Source organism: Guyanagaster necrorhizus (assembly GCF_019112545.1).
Source record: "Guyanagaster necrorhizus MCA 3950 unplaced genomic scaffold BT62scaffold_13, whole genome shotgun sequence".
Classification (NCBI taxonomy): Eukaryota; Fungi; Basidiomycota; class Agaricomycetes; order Agaricales; family Physalacriaceae; genus Guyanagaster; species Guyanagaster necrorhizus.
In genome coordinates this window covers 1,154,250-1,170,871 of record NW_025064892.1, presented here as the reverse complement: position 1 = coordinate 1,170,871, position 16,622 = coordinate 1,154,250, and the positions used below count along the sequence as shown (strand labels likewise).

At 49.1% G+C, this 16,622-nt stretch overlaps 9 protein-coding genes across 9 annotated transcripts; 3 read left to right on the top strand and 6 right to left on the bottom strand.

The window, feature by feature from the left end:
• Positions 1 to 52: 52 nt before the first annotated feature.
• Positions 53 to 1,071, top strand: BT62DRAFT_1076527 (uncharacterized protein). Its single transcript, XM_043179230.1, has 3 exons — positions 53 to 253; positions 300 to 617; positions 669 to 1,071. Exons 1-3 carry the CDS (start codon positions 102 to 104, stop codon positions 712 to 714), a joined length of 516 nt encoding a protein of 171 aa, XP_043039640.1. The 5' UTR covers positions 53 to 101; the 3' UTR covers positions 715 to 1,071.
• Positions 1,072 to 1,457: 386 nt separating this feature from the next.
• Positions 1,458 to 2,123, bottom strand: BT62DRAFT_932500 (uncharacterized protein). The gene is made up of 3 exons (XM_043186364.1): positions 2,027 to 2,123; positions 1,905 to 1,976; positions 1,458 to 1,852 (listed from the first exon to the last, which is right to left on the bottom strand). The coding sequence occupies exon 3, from the start codon at positions 1,684 to 1,686 to the stop codon at positions 1,486 to 1,488; it is 201 nt and encodes a 66-aa protein (XP_043039639.1). The 5' UTR covers positions 1,687 to 1,852; positions 1,905 to 1,976; positions 2,027 to 2,123; the 3' UTR covers positions 1,458 to 1,485.
• Positions 2,124 to 3,247: 1,124 nt separating this feature from the next.
• BT62DRAFT_895376 (uncharacterized protein) lies at positions 3,248 to 5,073 on the bottom strand (the record flags this gene model as incomplete). The annotated part of the gene is made up of 5 exons (XM_043183218.1): positions 3,248 to 3,328; positions 3,379 to 3,833; positions 3,945 to 4,021; positions 4,100 to 4,873; positions 4,928 to 5,073. 5 exons carry the CDS (start codon positions 5,071 to 5,073, stop codon positions 3,248 to 3,250), a joined length of 1,533 nt encoding a protein of 510 aa, XP_043039638.1.
• A 192-nt stretch (positions 5,074 to 5,265) lies between these two features.
• BT62DRAFT_895364 (uncharacterized protein) lies at positions 5,266 to 5,699 on the top strand (the record flags this gene model as incomplete). The annotated part of the gene is made up of 3 exons (XM_043183216.1): positions 5,266 to 5,314; positions 5,369 to 5,475; positions 5,529 to 5,699. Coding segments are annotated over 3 exons (327 nt in total), but the record flags the coding sequence as incomplete, so codon positions are not given.
• Positions 5,700 to 7,219: 1,520 nt separating this feature from the next.
• On the bottom strand, positions 7,220 to 9,178 carry BT62DRAFT_1076525 (uncharacterized protein). The gene is made up of 2 exons (XM_043179229.1): positions 8,769 to 9,178; positions 7,220 to 8,719 (listed from the first exon to the last, which is right to left on the bottom strand). The coding sequence occupies exons 1-2, from the start codon at positions 9,073 to 9,075 to the stop codon at positions 7,569 to 7,571; spliced, it is 1,458 nt and encodes a 485-aa protein (XP_043039636.1). The 5' UTR covers positions 9,076 to 9,178; the 3' UTR covers positions 7,220 to 7,568.
• Positions 9,179 to 9,305: 127 nt separating this feature from the next.
• Positions 9,306 to 10,324, top strand: BT62DRAFT_969047 (UAA transporter; the record flags this gene model as incomplete). Its single annotated transcript, XM_043188931.1, has 2 exons — positions 9,306 to 9,667; positions 9,718 to 10,324. 2 exons carry the CDS (start codon positions 9,306 to 9,308, stop codon positions 10,322 to 10,324), a joined length of 969 nt encoding a protein of 322 aa, XP_043039635.1.
• A 129-nt stretch (positions 10,325 to 10,453) lies between these two features.
• Positions 10,454 to 11,071, bottom strand: BT62DRAFT_1006345 (uncharacterized protein; the record flags this gene model as incomplete). Its single annotated transcript, XM_043177241.1, has 4 exons — positions 10,454 to 10,591; positions 10,619 to 10,793; positions 10,846 to 10,880; positions 10,937 to 11,071. 4 exons carry the CDS (start codon positions 11,069 to 11,071, stop codon positions 10,454 to 10,456), a joined length of 483 nt encoding a protein of 160 aa, XP_043039634.1.
• A 497-nt stretch (positions 11,072 to 11,568) lies between these two features.
• On the bottom strand, positions 11,569 to 14,257 carry BT62DRAFT_994458 (uncharacterized protein). The gene is made up of 3 exons (XM_043190467.1): positions 13,640 to 14,257; positions 12,825 to 13,588; positions 11,569 to 12,453 (listed from the first exon to the last, which is right to left on the bottom strand). Exons 1-3 carry the CDS (start codon positions 14,175 to 14,177, stop codon positions 11,647 to 11,649), a joined length of 2,109 nt encoding a protein of 702 aa, XP_043039633.1. The 5' UTR covers positions 14,178 to 14,257; the 3' UTR covers positions 11,569 to 11,646.
• A 987-nt stretch (positions 14,258 to 15,244) lies between these two features.
• Positions 15,245 to 16,579, bottom strand: BT62DRAFT_1076522 (uncharacterized protein; the record flags this gene model as incomplete). Its single annotated transcript, XM_043179228.1, has 7 exons — positions 15,245 to 15,439; positions 15,494 to 15,606; positions 15,826 to 15,934; positions 15,994 to 16,102; positions 16,159 to 16,241; positions 16,339 to 16,433; positions 16,474 to 16,579. 7 exons carry the CDS (start codon positions 16,577 to 16,579, stop codon positions 15,245 to 15,247), a joined length of 810 nt encoding a protein of 269 aa, XP_043039632.1.
• Between the last annotated feature and the right edge of the window lie 43 nt (positions 16,580 to 16,622).

Below are 16,622 nucleotides of genomic sequence, written 5' to 3'. Positions count from 1 at the left end.
GCAAGAGCCAGACTGGTGCCGGCAAATTTCCGGCAACCTTAATGGTTTTCCGCTCAGATTCTACATCGTGGCAGTAGCCGCGCCACTCTCCTTCTTGTACCATGAACAAAAGACGGAGGATATCGTTGCTACCGTCGAAGCTGGCATCGACCTCCTCGGAATCAGTCAAAGATATCCCAGCCGGCAGTTTCGTATGCATTGCTTGTAATCGTACAATTACCACGCGTACGTCGTGTGCAATATTATGCTCAAGGTGGGCCTTCTGGATATCTGAAGAATTTCGACTACATGTTATCCAGATGTGGTTCCCCGACATGCGTGATATGTTCCCGAAAATGTACTGCACACCGTCCACCTTTGCCCTCACCGTCAGCATCTCTGTCACCGTCTCGGTCGGCCCTAGCACTCAATGCGCCCAACACGAATTTGATGATAGTAACGACTACGAATCTGCCTACATCCCCTCCGGCGCAATCCCATAAAAGGAAGAAGACTACTGACGGCGACACTGAAGTCCCTGGCAAATCGGTGTCCAGTAAGGACGGCGATGGCGAGGAGGAGGTGACAAGCTGCGGGAGAGTAGTATGTCGGAACTGCTGCATAGAAAACGTTCAGAGGTACTACAATCCTTATGTTATTCTTTATCTGTGTGCTGATACCATTCCTAGCGAAATAACCACCTGCCTTGACTGTTTTGAATTCCACTCCAGCTAATGCATGGAATTCTCTGTTTATTTTCATGATGATCTACTTTCTCCACCTCTGCATTCATCAAGTTATATATCATGCAACCATCCCCACTGTATTGCCCTGTATTCTTCTGCAATATCAACATATATAATATGTGGCCTGCTTCATCTCGAATGTTCAAAACGCCTAGGCCTACTAGTTTTCTCGCGGATTATTGGACGTCGGTCACATTGAATGATGGAGCCACGGATTCACAACGCGTTTGGGCCTGGCTGCGCGTTCTCGTGTTCCGTCTCAGGTTTTCGGGTGTCTGTACATCTTGGCATCACTTCGACGTGTACTCAGTACAAGCGTCAAGGCCCGCACTATATTTGGTAAACCACAAATGTTGTATATTGAAAAGAATCAATTTTAAATAATACAACAGCAGGGTCTTAAGCAATGGTCTATCTACCAGTGCCTTACTGCTGGTTTATTTCTGTTCTTCAAAATGAGGACTTTCCTGTTGAAACATTATATGACTCTGAGGGGGGTCGCATAGCTAATGGATCCACTTAGGGCGGCGTCATCACATGGCGCTCGCAGTGAGTCCTGTGTTCGCAGCTCGGCAGGGGGTAATATAATGATCGAGATTGAATTCATCAGGGACTGCCATCCAGGAGGAAGGTGTGAGCTTTGAAACCGGGCGGGCATGGAACCCCCCTGCCAATACATGGCGAATCGTATTAAGCCAAGGACAAAGAACGCACTCTTCGTACATGTCCTGCCTCGAATCAACGAATTGGTTGTCCTACATCAATTCCGCCAGTCTCTTTGAGGCGAATCGTCGTCAGACTCGAAGTTTTTCTCATGGAGTATATTATGGAGCTCATCTAGAATCCAGTGCCTCTTCCCAATACCAGTCATGTCGTCGGCTTTCGCATTGGCGATGTCAAGCAACGCTTCTTCCGACTTCCGCGAGGCGCTCGGCCAACTGATCTTAACAACCAGATTCATGCCAGGCCATTCGTCGCATGTCGTACAGACGACGCATGTATCGCGTCCAATCAAACCTCGCTAGCAATAGATTGTTTTGCCCAATTTAAGCATGATAGTTTTGCCACTCAAGAATAGCCTCTTCGTCCATATAATGATCATCAAAAATATGATGAGGGATGCCATGCTGAGGGACGGTAAGACAATGGCATTACAATGGGGACACTAAAAGGGCCTACTTCGTTGGCCAGGTCGGTGGCTTGAGAGATGACAACTGAAGGACGGTCTCGGTCAGTTAAAGTGTGGGATCCCTTGAATCTGATGTTTGTAGGTCATATATCGCGCACTGAAAATGGCCTGCCTCAGAGCTACGCGCAAACTGGTCTTTCATCAAGAATGTTCGCGGACTTGGTGACCAATATACCCGTCGAAGACACCTCTGTGGATACCCACGAGACCTTTGAGGAGGCTCGCTAATCAAACAGGTGTACAAAAAGAGTGGTAACGTATCTCATCGCCAGACCCATTGCCAGGATTTTCTGTACGTTTTCGACTATTGTGCTGACGATTCATGCCACGTCGGAGGGCAGAGCTGGTTGAAAGAGTAGAACACATAAAGGAGACAGGTTGCCAATTGAGCGCATACGTTGCTTCGGTTATAGGCTCGTTTTCTGATCGTAATGGGATCCGATCTGAAGAATTATTGAACTTGTGAAGTTTGAAGCAAGCAGTGGGATACGGATGCCCGCGCCGTTGCAAAATTTCGGGCTGATGCCGAAGTAACACGCTTACACAGGTCTACTTTCAAGTCGACCTTCAGGCCTCAGGCTTCGCATAACCCTGGATACCCTTAGGGAAAGATCAAACCACCAAGGTGCCATCCTCATCTCAAGCCGGCGTTACTCTCCTGGGACCACATCTCCACTGTGGGACAGTCACCAATGACTGTACAGATCGGCTGCCATTCTATCTCGTAGTTCGGAGCTGTTGTTCCGATAGAGGAAGTCAATCTGACCGTGAATGGATTCCTCTGTATTTTCTTATTCCTGTATTTTAACCTCCGGTAGTAGTTGTTGCTTCATTTAAACGGTGGAGAGATGTTGACATGTTTTAGCGGGAACCAAATGAATGAAAGAATTCACGCATATGTTGTGCTGGTTTGAAGTAGCGGTAATGTGGCTATTCTCGGCCCTACTGCCTATCATCGATACCAAGAGACATCGACGCGGCAATCCTAACATCACGAGACATGTTCACGGACCCATCTTACTATCTACAGAACGCGTGTCTTAGACGAAGTGGCGTTGACGACTCGGCTCAGGATTTGGCAAGGCGAACATGGTAGCATGCTTGTTGAGTGACCGTCGATGATATTGCTGAAGATACAGGAGAGGGCAACGGTACCCTCCAATCGCTCTACCTATCTGTGTCAGAGAAAAAACCGAGCCTGGCAGCTAACAAGGTGCTGGAATTGCCAAAAGTGAGAGGTCGGCAACTTGGGTGAAGAAGAGACCTAACCTGAAGTTGGGTGGTTTAATATACGGAAAACCACGACAGAGATTATAACCTAAATTCTACAACACTACCTCCCCCTCACATCATCCTCAAACCTGGCAAACACGATGGCCTCCAATGCCCCCACTTCTCGCGTAGAAAGTATATTCTGAGCGAATCATCAGTATCAAATCCCAGTCGAAAAATTAGTAAATTCACATCAACTAGTACACACGGCAATCCCTTCAACGCGTCCTGACTCCAATGCTGGAGGGCAGGGAGTAATCCTGCTAACTTCATCCGTGGTTCTTCTGTTACATCCCCGACGCTTGAAGAGGGAAAGACATTTCTCTCTAGATCCGCAAACAGGATCGCCACCGCTGTATCCAGAGCACGATCTAGGACGAGACCAAAATCGACGGACTGCAAAATCCCATGAAGCTCTTCGAATAGAGGCATAAGAGATTTGTCTTCAGGTGGTAGCGATGAAAGTTGTGATAGATTCGGTGCCGCGGAGGTGGAGATAGTCCATGTATGCGATGAAGGGTCGCTGATGGATGGTAATGGTGGTGTCGAACGACTGAACCCGCCTTGTGCAAGGACATGGGCAGTCAGTTCTGGCGTAGGTGGAAGAAGAGTGCGTCGGAAGCTAGTGCAAGCAACAACGGTTAGAACTCGTGGTCATGGAGAAGTCAATAGCTTCAAAGTATGAAAATGCCCTAGGCAAGACACGAGCTACTCGGCAGCGCTGTAGCATCGACAGAAAACAAATACGTACTCAGCACTGAGGTCAATCCGCCGCCGCACGTTCAGAACAAGTCGATGAAGGTCTGGAAGCGTCAGTCGTGTCTTAAGGGATACCCTGTCAATTTTCGTGAGCCAAAAGTCATGAGAAAGAATGGTTGGAAAACAAAACGAAGGTCTTAAGCTGACTACTCACCCCTCAAAAACGTCCTCCACGCTTGTCCTGATTCTTTCACCCACATCCTTCCAACCGACGTGAAGCAGCCACCAGCTCATCGTCAGAAATCTCGCTTCTGTATCTTCAGTTGGTCCTTCGGGGAGGTCGCTAAACAGCACAGATAAATTCCCTGACATGAGCTCCTCCATCTCCTCCCCCGTGTTTCCAAAGAGTAAACCCGTTATTGATAGCTGCTCCTCGATGCTCTCGGCCAATCGTTCCTCCCGCGCTGTCGCAAGCACAGAAGACAAATACCTTGCGCGTCCGAGAAGAGTGAGTTGTTGGGAGGTAAGCAGAGAGAGAAGAGTGGTGGTGTATATGAGGGTGAGAGTACGAGTAAGACTGAGTATTTTCACAGCGTTCCATAACGAAGCTTTGGTTTTGGGTGAGGAGAAAGATGTTGACGAGGCGGCAGAGTCAGGTAGACTCACCTCTGAAGGCGATATTGAAGACACAGAGGCCGATATGGACATATCCGATTCCGGCTGAAAGCTCATCTCACTGCTGCTCCCGAGAGAGACGACCGACGCCTCTGACACTACACTCATGCTTGACGACATACTCCGTGGGCTCCCATGTTCATCCTCCACATTCATTGGCGAAGGCACAAGCCGAGCCTTGCCAAAATTCTGCAGTTCTTGAATGAGTGCCTCGACGTCCATGCCCTCCATGATCTGCTCAGAAAGCGTCGGTATCAGAGCCAAGACTGCATACGAGATGTCCTCGTGCGTTTGTCGAAATCTTCGTTTCAAGCTGAAGCAGTACGGTGAGCACAAGACAAGCACTCTAGTGAACCAATGTACTCACCCATCCCTCGCTCTTCTGTTTCTTTCCAGCCCATCCCGCGTCTCCTCCAGCCTATCACGAATATATCGCTGGACAGCGTACGCACTTCCCAATGCGATAGCCGTCTTCTTGAGAGTAGGTAAGTGCTGTCGAGCAACGTCCAGCATTGGTGGTGGTGGTAGTTGATAGGGAAGCCGTGCGTAAAACCTGGGGTCCGTGATTTCATCGATGTTGCCTCCGGACTCGGCTATTATGTCATTGCCACGAACTCCGACCGACTTCACCCAAATAATATCATCATCATCGAGCAATGGTATGTCGTCGTCGTCGTCCACAGGACATATATTGACTTTCTGCAGGGTGGAGGTGGACGATATCCCTATCCCAAGTATGTTTGGTCGCCAGCTGGTGAGTAGTCTCCCTACACCGGTGATATCACAGCTACTGACAAGTTTGTTGAAGGCGGCTGGTGGGTTCAACCATCCAACTGGAAAGCGAACACAGCCATCGTCGCTACCGGTATCTTTGCCATCGCTTACCTCGTCGGATCACTGAGTGCTGCGAGAGAGGTGCATCTACTGAATCCTTTCTTTTTTTTTCCAAAGTGCTGACGTCCAAGCAGCAACGCCCTGTGGCACCGAAGAAGTGGATTCCGTCCATGTTGTGGGCGAAACAGTTCCAGGAGGCGGAGAAAGTGTGTCGCCAAAGTTTTCCGCCGTTCAAAGCTTATCTTCACCTAGGAATTATAATAGAAGACTCCATCCTCAATGGCAATGCTTTTTCTCTTGACTAAACTCACATTGGTGCATAAAAATCATCGAAAATTCTGAAGGAACGTTAAGAGAAAGCTTTTCGGTCATCCCCACTGCTATTCTGAAACTACGAATTGAATCGGAATCGTGCAGGAGAAGGCATCGCGTATCTTTCCCTCGAAGCAAAATGAAACGATGTGTGAACATGGGCTGTCGACAGCGCCTTACGCGACACTATCTGCGCCCTCTGCCATTGTTTCGATTGAAACCTATTCACAATGTTGACCCTTTAACTTATAATTACAACTTTTTCATCTCTGTATTCGATGGTTCTCAAGCAAGGACCACTCAATATCAACAACACATACCTTCGTGATGACATTCGAAGTACTGCCAGTGCGTGATTTCTGACGAGCGGGGCATTCTTACTGTGGCGATTACACCAGGACAGATAGGTTTGCAGCTTCAAACATACGTCACAAGTATAACGATATCATACGTGGTCTGTCTATAAGCGCCTGACTGCTGGGGCCCGATTATGCTCACAACGAGTATTTTCTCTTAAAAATTTCGCATTACTGCTAAGGACGTCCCATAGCCAACGGATCCACCTCGGGTAGTGTCATCGAACGGGGCTTTCACTTGGCCCTGTGGTAGTTTCTGCTCACGGAGCATGGCACCGTCCCGGTTGATATAAATCATATCACTCTCCACCATTGAGAGCAAATATGTGGCAGCGACTCATACCTCAAAAGAGGCCCTTTGGTTTCATTCTTTCATCTTGCAACTTTTTGCACCCATTACCAAGCCTACTGTACTGTTCACAGACAACCAGTTGGCTATCACACTCACCAAGGACCATCAGTACCATGCAAGGACCAAGGACATCGATGTCCAATTCTATTTTATCTGTTGGATTGTTGAAAATGGCTCTATCTGTCTCATCTATTGCCCCACTGACGAAATGGTTACTAATACTCTCACCAAAACTCTCCCATCTGCTAAGGTCAAGCACTTTGCATCGGAGCTCAGTCTCTCGATGGCTTGAGTGGGAGTGTTAAATACCAAGCCCTCAGGAGCACCTCGCACACTCGCACACTGCCTTCTTACCTGTTGCCACTGTGACAATCCACTTCCTGGACAGTGCAACCCTTGTTTCATTTCTGTGCTTACACTTCACTTACAATTCCTTGCTTCCCCAGACCTTAGAATAGTATTCATATCACTTACCTCGTAGTTAGCACCTCAGCTTTTGCTCTCATACAGACAGAGAAGGCTGAGGTGAGTATAATCTGTATACCTGTTACTAGATGCATTACTTACTTCTAGTTAGCAATGCGTGTATTCTTACAGCAGAGACAAGAAAAGAGAGAAAGGATCCCAGAAAAAGATGCTAAAGATTACGGCCGACACCTGCGTCGAGCCCATGACCGACGACGAAAAGAGCCACCTAGTAAGCCACAGCCACCGGTCCGAAAGTGCTAAGGTCATTTACAGCAGTTGTCTTCCCGACGCAAATCTTTTTTTGGCCATACCTTCATTTTATGTCTTGATTAACACCCGCAGACAGTACCCAAGTAGTATATAATATGAGAAATGATACACTGAGTCTGAACAAGATAGTGACGCGTGGTGGTACATGATGGTAAATGTTGTCCGTATAGCAATAGTATGATAATCCTTTATAGCAGCGTTCCAATGAGCAGTCCCAAAAGCTGATGAATAATGACAGGATAGCGATGCGAAAGCGATGAGGATGAAAGATAAGTAGTGTCTCTGCACCTCTAGTGAAGCGATGATAAACCGAAGAGTTAAAAGAGTCCGTTGTCCATGCGAAAAATGAGAGTATGAGCCAAGTGTTGGCTTTTTGATGCTTAGTACCGAATATCGAGTCGTACGCCGAGCCGCCGTCATTTTGAGACAGCATTCTCTAGACGTTGAAGGAGCCTCGATTTCGTGTATTCGCCGCTCTCGAATGCACAAGCACGAGTCTTTTTAACGTGTTCGGCTCCTTGCCCCGAATACATCGTATCGTAGTCCAACGGCACACTCTTGCTGCGTCCCAGAGCCTGACCCCTTGCAGCATCCCACATGCTGCTGAGAAAGCCATCGGAGGGAGCACTTCTCGTAATCACAGGCATCGACACGCTAGTCGTGATAGACGACACCTTGACTCCAGTAACTATAGCCGTAGCTCCTGATACTGAACGCTTGCCAGAGGTTCGTTGAGACTGCAGCGACGAAATAGATGGAAGTGAGGACGATTTCGCCAGAGAGAGCGGTGTAACCGTGCGTACAGAGGACGCATCTGACGGCTTTGGAGATCGACTCTGGGCGATATGCTGATTTCCGCGCGACAGACGAACAATAAAAGGTTTTTTGCCTGGCGCCACCATTTCCTCCCTTGCTAGAACTTGGTGGTCACCATATGAGCCGAAGTGGACACGCGGCTCGACGTGCTCCTCAGTCTCCGATTCTGATTCTGAGCTTATTCCCGATGACGAACTAGACGACGAGCCAGTATCATCTATCAGTGAACAGATATCACTTGAACAAGTTGACGAAAACGAGGTGGTCCACGTTGAGTTTGATGTCAGAGCGCTCGGCATAGGCAAGGGGTCAACGGAATCCGCACGAATGTGAGCCTTGGAAAGGCGGATAGCAAGTCCACGGACCAGCGAAATCGGGCGAGAAACGGCGCACGGCGCAGAGAGAACGTCCTCTGATGGCGTGAGAGGCTGTTGCGGCTTCTGCTCCTGAGAAAGTGCTCCTCTTGTTTTGCCAGCCTTTGCAACCTTGTCGACTGCGGATGCTAGCGTACTGGCCTGGCGAGCTACAATAGTCATGTACGGAGCAAAAATAGCGCACGCTTCCTCCTCGCTAAATCGCAGGTCGTAGTCTAGCAGATACAGTAGCTGAATCTCCATCAAGTTGATCTCTGTGACGGTGAAGAGGTCCGAGAGTGCGGCCCAATCAATGTTCTTCGGACTTGAATCGTTGAGATACTTAGAGGTCACAATGAGCGTGGCAAGGAAGATGCGATGAATTGTGCAAGGCAGACCTATTGGGGAAAACTAAGCTAAGCGATACCGATCAAGACGGAAACGTACCTCCGGGGACCGTGGGCAGCTTCCTTCGAAATCGCTCCAGATAGACAAGACAAGACAAGAGGGTCGAGACATTCACACCAGCTTTGTTGACAATATGACTGATGAAATTTTGCAGTGAATGTGGCGAGGTTCCTTCGACGGGGGAGTTACAATCAAGACGGATGATTTTTATCGTTCGCTGAGCAACATAATCAATCATGTCCGTCGAGACCTGGGATGCCATGAGATTCACGAGATACGGATTATGCGCAGCAATTGGGATGAGAGAAGCCGGATGGCGGCGATGGGACGAACGAGCCGACATCATATGAGAATGAGGAGTAGAATGTATATGTTATGCGTGATATTGCATATAAAGGTGGTATTGCATATAAAGAAGCAGACGGATAAGAGGGAAGTGGAAGGGAAGGAAAGAAGGGCGGGACGTCCGACGACCGACGGACGCCTTCTTATAGGTTCAAACGCGATGTGATGTGACACGTCACAGTCGACAACATACGACCACCGTGCCACCACGACTCAGACACGACCACGACGATGCACGACTGGCTGGCGACGCTGGGCCTCGTATTCGGTGGGTGCTGCAGCAACGCTGTCAGCCTCGAGCGACTCACCTCCGACTACCCCACCTCTGGATCCCTCATCACTTTTTTCCAGTTCTCTATCATTTCTCTGTACGGTCTTCCAAAGCATACCATCTGGACTCCCTACGGACCTCGTCTTGCGCCAACTAGAATCCCTATTTCTCGTTATCTTATTCAGGTTATTCTATTTTATATCATATCCCTCTTGAACAATGCCGCTTTTGCATACCAGATACCCATGTCTGTACATATAATCTTTCGGAGCGGGGGCTTGATTGTTACTATGATACTAGGGTGGTCTGTCATTGGTAAAAAGTACGCATCTCTCTTTGCTTACAATACCATCATCTGATTATGATGTTTAGGTATAATATACACCAAGTTTTATCCGTCCTTCTCGTCACTCTGGGAGTCGCTTGTACAACGCTATCCGCATCCAATTCATCTTCCAATGAATCTCATACGGGCTTCAACACATATCTTACTGGCATATCCATCCTATCACTGGCCCTTATCCTCTCTGGTTTTCTCGGTCTTGTCCAGGACCACACTTATTCCAAATACTCCAGCGCGTCATCATGGCAAGAGTCCATGTTCTACCTCCACTTCCTCGCTCTTCCCATGTTTCTCTTCATCCGAAATGACCTCACGACGCAATTTCACGTCGTCCACGCTGGACCAAGAATGTCATTTGCATCCATACCCACCACTTATCCCGCTCTCCTCCTCAACACCCTCACACAGCTCGTCTGCGTCGCCGGTGTGAACCGCTTGACTACGCGGGTTAATTCGCTGACCGTCACACTCGTTCTCGTTGTCCGCAAGGCCGTTAGCCTTGTCCTGAGCGTAGCGATGCGCCAGACGGCTAACAACGTTGATATGCATCTTTTGTGGGCCGGTGCGGCCATGGTTCTCTTAGGGACAATATGGTACTCTGTAGGAGGGAAGAAGGCAAAGACCAAGCAGGAATAGCCACACAATGTATTGGAGATTCAGTTGGAAGAATCTATGGCGCCATGTCATGTGGTCATTGTGCCTGCGATAATGACGTCCCTTAAGGTTTTTGTTCGCCCTGTCTCTGCCTTCGGCCTTCTCATATACTTATTCACCGTGTACCTCGGATCGGCAAGTTGACGTGTTTGCGCGTAACAAGATTGTAATATACGTTTCGAAGAGATGGGCTTGTTTTTGGGAAGAAGAATCTACGAGACTTCCTCTGACAGCATCCAGCCTCAGTTTCTACCGGTATTTTCAGAAACGATCTACCTGTCCCGCACGCTCAGAGTCCAAGATTTTCTGAATCTCAAGTTCCGTCTCAAGCATTATTATCCGACCCTGTCCGTAGCTTCGTGCTGGCGGAGTTTCGTTTCTCCACATACGTGATGACGACCATCGGCGAGCCAGGAACACGCATGTTGCACAGCCAAAAATATGGGGAGAACTGGGGCCGCGAAGCGCGTAGCAAATGATTTTACGTGTTCATCTAGGCTCACGGGAACTTCACAGCTGCGGGAGGAGGCCTATTTGCCTTGTTCCATGGAAAGGGCCTTGACATCTGAACCAAGTCTCTGTGCGAGTCCCAACGACGCGTCCGTTCACAAGCTTGATTTGACCGGCAGGGTATCCGACCGTAGTTCCACCCATAGTGATCGTGAACACTCCGAACTTATTCAGGGCAATTGGCCAACTTTTCATGGGGTGACGCATGTCATATGACATGAATCGGATACGGACTCCGTGCTTAGCTTCCAGATTCTGCTAGCGACACAGAATCATTCTTTTTTGACCAGCTGATGCGAAAGGACGTACACGGTACAAAATTATTGTAATTCTCCTGGCCCAGGGTAAACCTCTTCCAAATGTGTATTGAAACGCGCGAGGGTGGAAAGTTAATCTCATTTCTGCAAACCAAGCTCTGGGTATACAAAAAACTGCGTCGTCGGCTTAGAAGGTAGCGTTAATCTTCCTTGACACGTCCATTTCCGACCAATTATTAACCCGCCAAAAATCGTTACTATCATTTGAGGGTTTCGTTGCTATTTTGTGGTAACGGCCCTAATGATCGGGGTAGGAAACCAAGACTTGTCCGACTGTAGATGCTCAACGGAAAAGCGAATGGAAAGTCAACATCTCCCAACACATTGACTGAGAATCTGTCACCTTCTTTCCCTCCCGTATTCCCACTATACGAAGCCAGTGCAAAATAAGTAGTGAATGCTTTCAATAGCATTAAACCAAATCAGTACAATAGAAATTACAACAACAGGTGTTCCAAAATTCACAGGGTATATCTATCACTCCTCCATCACTTTTGACAAACAAAACGCTCCTTCAACCGTCGGCATCCCCGGATCTTCGTGCGTAATCCTCCAGTTCCCAACAAAGTTCTTCCCACCCACGATATAGCCGTAGAAGAACCACTTGCCGAGCCCCCTGTCCCGCGGAACCCTCAGGATTCCAATCATCCCATCCCATCGCCTCACGCGTCCGTAATACGTGTAATAATTCCACGCCTGCCCATGCCTATCATCTGTCGAGCCCGTCACAATCACATCCTGCACGCCTGTACAAGGCGGCAGAGGGACCGTATCCGCCGGATGCTCCTCCTCCGACCACCCAGGCATCATATGCGTCGCCCTCAGCACACACCCCCCACACGAGTCAGGATCGTGCTGCACGGCCCCCAGCTTGTGGTAGACGTATTCCTTCCCTTCACAATTCAGGCGCATGCCAGTGCCGTCATACGTGCCCTTGAAGGATTCCTCTGTGACGCCGCCGGGAAAATACGCATTCTGAAGGCCTTGGTCAAACTCTTCGAGGAGCCGCTGGTCGCTAATCTCGGGAACAGGGTCATCTACGTCCTCTTCCTCTTCCTCTTCGTCTCCCTCGGCGTCTTCGTAGACAGATGGAGGCTGTGGTCCCCGCACACCCGAAGGAATAATGTCCTCACCCCCATAAGATACGAACTCTTGTAGCCTCATATATATAGGCCGATTCGTAAGCGACAGGAGCATTTCATCGAAACCTGGCGGAAGAGGAACGAGATGATCGTTGGGATTCTGGACCATGAGAAGTTGAGCAAGCGCTTGTTCGTTGGGAATCTAGAGCAGCAACGGGTCAGTAAAGCATGTTGAGAATGAATGAAGGCCGTAGGACCATGTGTTCTTCCGTTCGGAACGTTTCACAACTTCTCATCCTCATTTCAGCATGAGGAAAGAGACAAGACTGAGAAACCACATTTCCTGCACCCTCCTAGGCTGGTGAGCATGGTACAGTCAATGAATGCAGGAGGGGCTTCAAGGAAGGAACCGTGCTCCCATTCATACAGAAACCAGTTTGTTTCGGCCACAAGAGGACAGGAAATACGTGCTTCCATGTTGTCTATCGGAGCAGGGACGGCAACACATACACAAGAGTATCGGTCCAAGACGAACCCAAGCCCCGGCCACGAATAGACAGAATGTACACTTACCAGCATACGTCCAGCCCACAATCCGGTTAACGAGCCAAGCGTATACACGTCCCCGCGTCGAAACCTTAACCTACGAGTCCCGCTGCCCCGTCGGACCAACATCCTCTTTCCCAGTTTAACGCGTCTCCAGATCTCATCGTCGTCCCCGTGGCTGTTATCCCAAACGTTTCCACATAACCGTAACCTATACCAGTCCGCATCGTACAGCCTGCTGGCTTGCGATCCCTCATCAACGCCATCAGGACCGACACTCGTGACACTGTAAGGCAATTTCGTACCGCCATCCTTGCCATCGGGACCACCCAATCGATTACGGTTGATCTCAAGGATATCAGCCTGCGTCGCACCCGTCATTCTCCTCTGTATAGCGTCGGCGCGGTCCCTGGGAAGAGTAGGCATCATACCCAGCGCGTACCTCTCCCTCCGCGCAAAGTACAGAAGCTTTGCAGCTGTTGTGACGAGAGGCCAGGTTATCTCTATGCGTCTTGTAAAGTACACCTGAAGCCAAATCGGGTCCGTGGAACGGTAGACTGGGAAAGGCCCGTGGGGGGTAAGAACGGAGAGAAGATGGGTCTGGCGTGTACGGAAGGGTATACGGGTATTAGTATTAGCGTTGGAGAAGTCGCCAGACTGAGAAACCAAAGGCAGGGTAAAGTGATTGGGTGGCGCATAGGCCATCGCATACCGGAAGGGAATAGTAACGAAGGGGAGTATCAGATTCACAATGTTGTCGGAAACATCCTCGGGTTCAGACAGAATTCGTTCTACATATGGACATCAGGGAGAAGAGAGTTCGACTGCCGCGAGACACGTACCTTTCGTCGACAAAGACCAGAATACCCACAACGCCAAAGAATTCATGCAGTTATCGAGCGGCCACCCACCGTTATCGCTCGCGCCATCGTACAAACGCTTGGTGACGAGCTCGTGAATCCATTCATACGCACCGACAGCGTTTAGCTGGAGGGTATTGGCGCCGTCATCGTCCAAACACATGAACGTCAGGACCCACAGAACCTCTTCCGTGGACATATGATCAGCATCCACCGGTTCCTTTCCATCTAGGCCCCGCATTTCCTGGACGAACTGCAGACTGTCGTCGTACAGCTGTAGTAACTGGCGATACTCCCTCGACGTGGGCTCGAACGACCGCCTGGAAACGGCACTGTGGCTAAACTTGCTCTTGAAAATTGAGCGATAGATAGCATTTGAATGCAAAAAGACGTTGTTAATGGCCGTGCATGTCAGACGAAAGGAACGGATAGAGTTCGGACGACCTTCCAACGTCGGGCAAGCTACATAAAGAGCTGTTTCCTCGATGAGTTCTGTTGGTAGAGACAGGATAGTGGGCATGCTGCATGAATAAAGACGACGGGGACAACGTAGGACGAAGAGAAGGCCAGATTCATGGCGAGGTCGAGTTAAATGTGGTGGTAAACTCCGATGCCTTGATTCCTCATTGGATTCGGCAAATCCCGTATTTGTCTGTATTTATCTCCGATCACGGTGCCAGCTGTCCCTTTTTCGCTGAAGGCCGTCTGTATTATTCTCAGCATCCCGATATCCCTCTTTTCGCCTTGTTTCGACAGTAGACTAAACATATTGTATCTGTGTACGCCGGCCCTCATATCTACCCATCACGCGAAGCTTATCGAAAAAGGTACTTGGCCCTAATATTGATCGCCGCTGTCCTGCGAACGTAAGGAGCCTCTCACCGCTCCTCGATCCTGTAGCCATCAGTATGATGCATTTCTTCGAAGGAAAACAGTGAGCTAGATACGTAGGTAAGATGTATAGTTAACTGCGGAGCATATCCATTGAATAAATAGCGATGCTTTCTCTATTTAAAGACGGCCAACTTGGACCATCAAAGTCCTGCGCGGCGAGCGCGAAAAACGCCAAAGTGCAACGTCAAAGTAAGACTGGCATGATGCAACATCATGCCAGTTGGGCTTCTCATGACCTGCGATAGGCGTGGTAAAAGATCTGGACGCAGATTCTTTCCCTGAATGTCGTGGGGAATTCGGTCATTGCAGTCAAAAGACGCCGCCCTTCCTTACATTTCAGTCCCACGTTCATAGTGGTTCGGGGGAAGCTCCCAAGAAAACTCACAGAAGTGTCTTCGGAAACTCTCATGTTGTGAATCATGAAGTATTGCATGAAGGAAGTTTTGTGAATGGCAAGGCCATCACTAACTAACGCATTCAATTGAAAAGTTGAATAACGGTAATGAAAGCGTCTCACAAGTCTGATCATCCGAACCTTCACAGGGCAACTGGGCACCGAGAACTAAAACCTCCGCTGCTAATCCTTGGCAGGTATACACTCCAAAGTTTTCTTGGCTGCCCCTAGAGCTCAGCACTGTTGCTCGGGATCTGTGATGCGTACTTGTCAGGGCCGAGGGAAGATCCGCGGCGTCTCTATAAGAGACAATGCGCCAGCCGCATGTATAAATTGATCGATATGATGCGGAGTAAGGGCGCCCTGACCAGTGACGTTACAATCCGTTCAAGAGGTTGGATAAGAACTTGCTCGGATATTTGTAGCACCAAGTCTCGGCCCCATGAGCGTTCATTTCTTGACGTCAGCCCTTCAGACTTCCTCAAACAGTAAGCCTAACAAGAAGAAACATCATGAAATATGACATGATAAACGTACCGGTACCGTACCATTGGGATTATGACGCCGATCAACAACGAACTGGATCCGAGATGCCGAACATCTGATGGAGTCAAGGGTACCACCAGAGTAATCGCGTGAAACAGGTATTTAGTGTTGGGAACTGTGGAACGACAAGCTGGCCTGCGGCCATGACAAGGGGATCAAAACAAATAAGCACAGGACTCCGTCGTGATCATATTACTATTCTTTGGTCTGTCGAATCCCGGTCCATCCTTGGGTAGCTGTAGATATCATTTACATCGGGGTCAATGGCGATCCATTCTGTACAAATTAGAGGTACAACACGTTGCACGCTATCATTTAGGCTCGGGTTGCTCACATGACGATCGACTCGATGATACAAACCAATTGGCGCCGCCGCAATTCCAAGTGTCGGCTTGCAATGTAGTGAAAAATCGTTGCATGTAGGCCATGTCCTGGGTTTCAGGCTTCAAAGCCACAGGACACAGTCAGCATTTCATGTTAGGTATACGGGTCTAAAGAGTACCATCTCCCCCGAGTCTCGGTAATTCAGAGGTAGGATCGTTCCCAGTCCATAGCTCTTATGTCTGGATTGATGGCTAAACGTCCAGGTAATGCATTTGAGGTCTGTCCGTCTAAAATATCATCCGACTGTACTGTAATCCACCAACGTAAATTTGATATCACATACCGAGCAGTCGTCTTGTTCCCCGATAAATCACGTATCCTTTGAACGGACTCGGCGTGTTGGAGCTCCAGGGTTTTCCATCCAGTCTGTCAATACAATAAGGCCGAAAGGATAGGCCAGAGACTTGTATCTCATTAGCCCATCGCACAGACCTGACCCATACGTCATGCAGCACCTTCAAACCTTAGATGGGTGAACCTGATGCGTTTTGAGCATAGGTGTTACCGTCTGGCTACGGGTCAAGGAGGTGCTCCTATGCGAGGAGGGGGTCCCGCCTTCTAGAAAGGATACATGAGCTTTGACCAGTCATCCCCACACCCTCGGGGGCAAGAAAGCGCACCTTCTTCCGTAGCGAGGGAGGCCACCCCCCCCTTCCTTCTTGGCATCCCTGGAGCCCTCCCCTAGATATGGGAATGGGAATCATGGCCGGCGAAAGGTGGACAAGGTCATGGGAATTTCTGAGTATG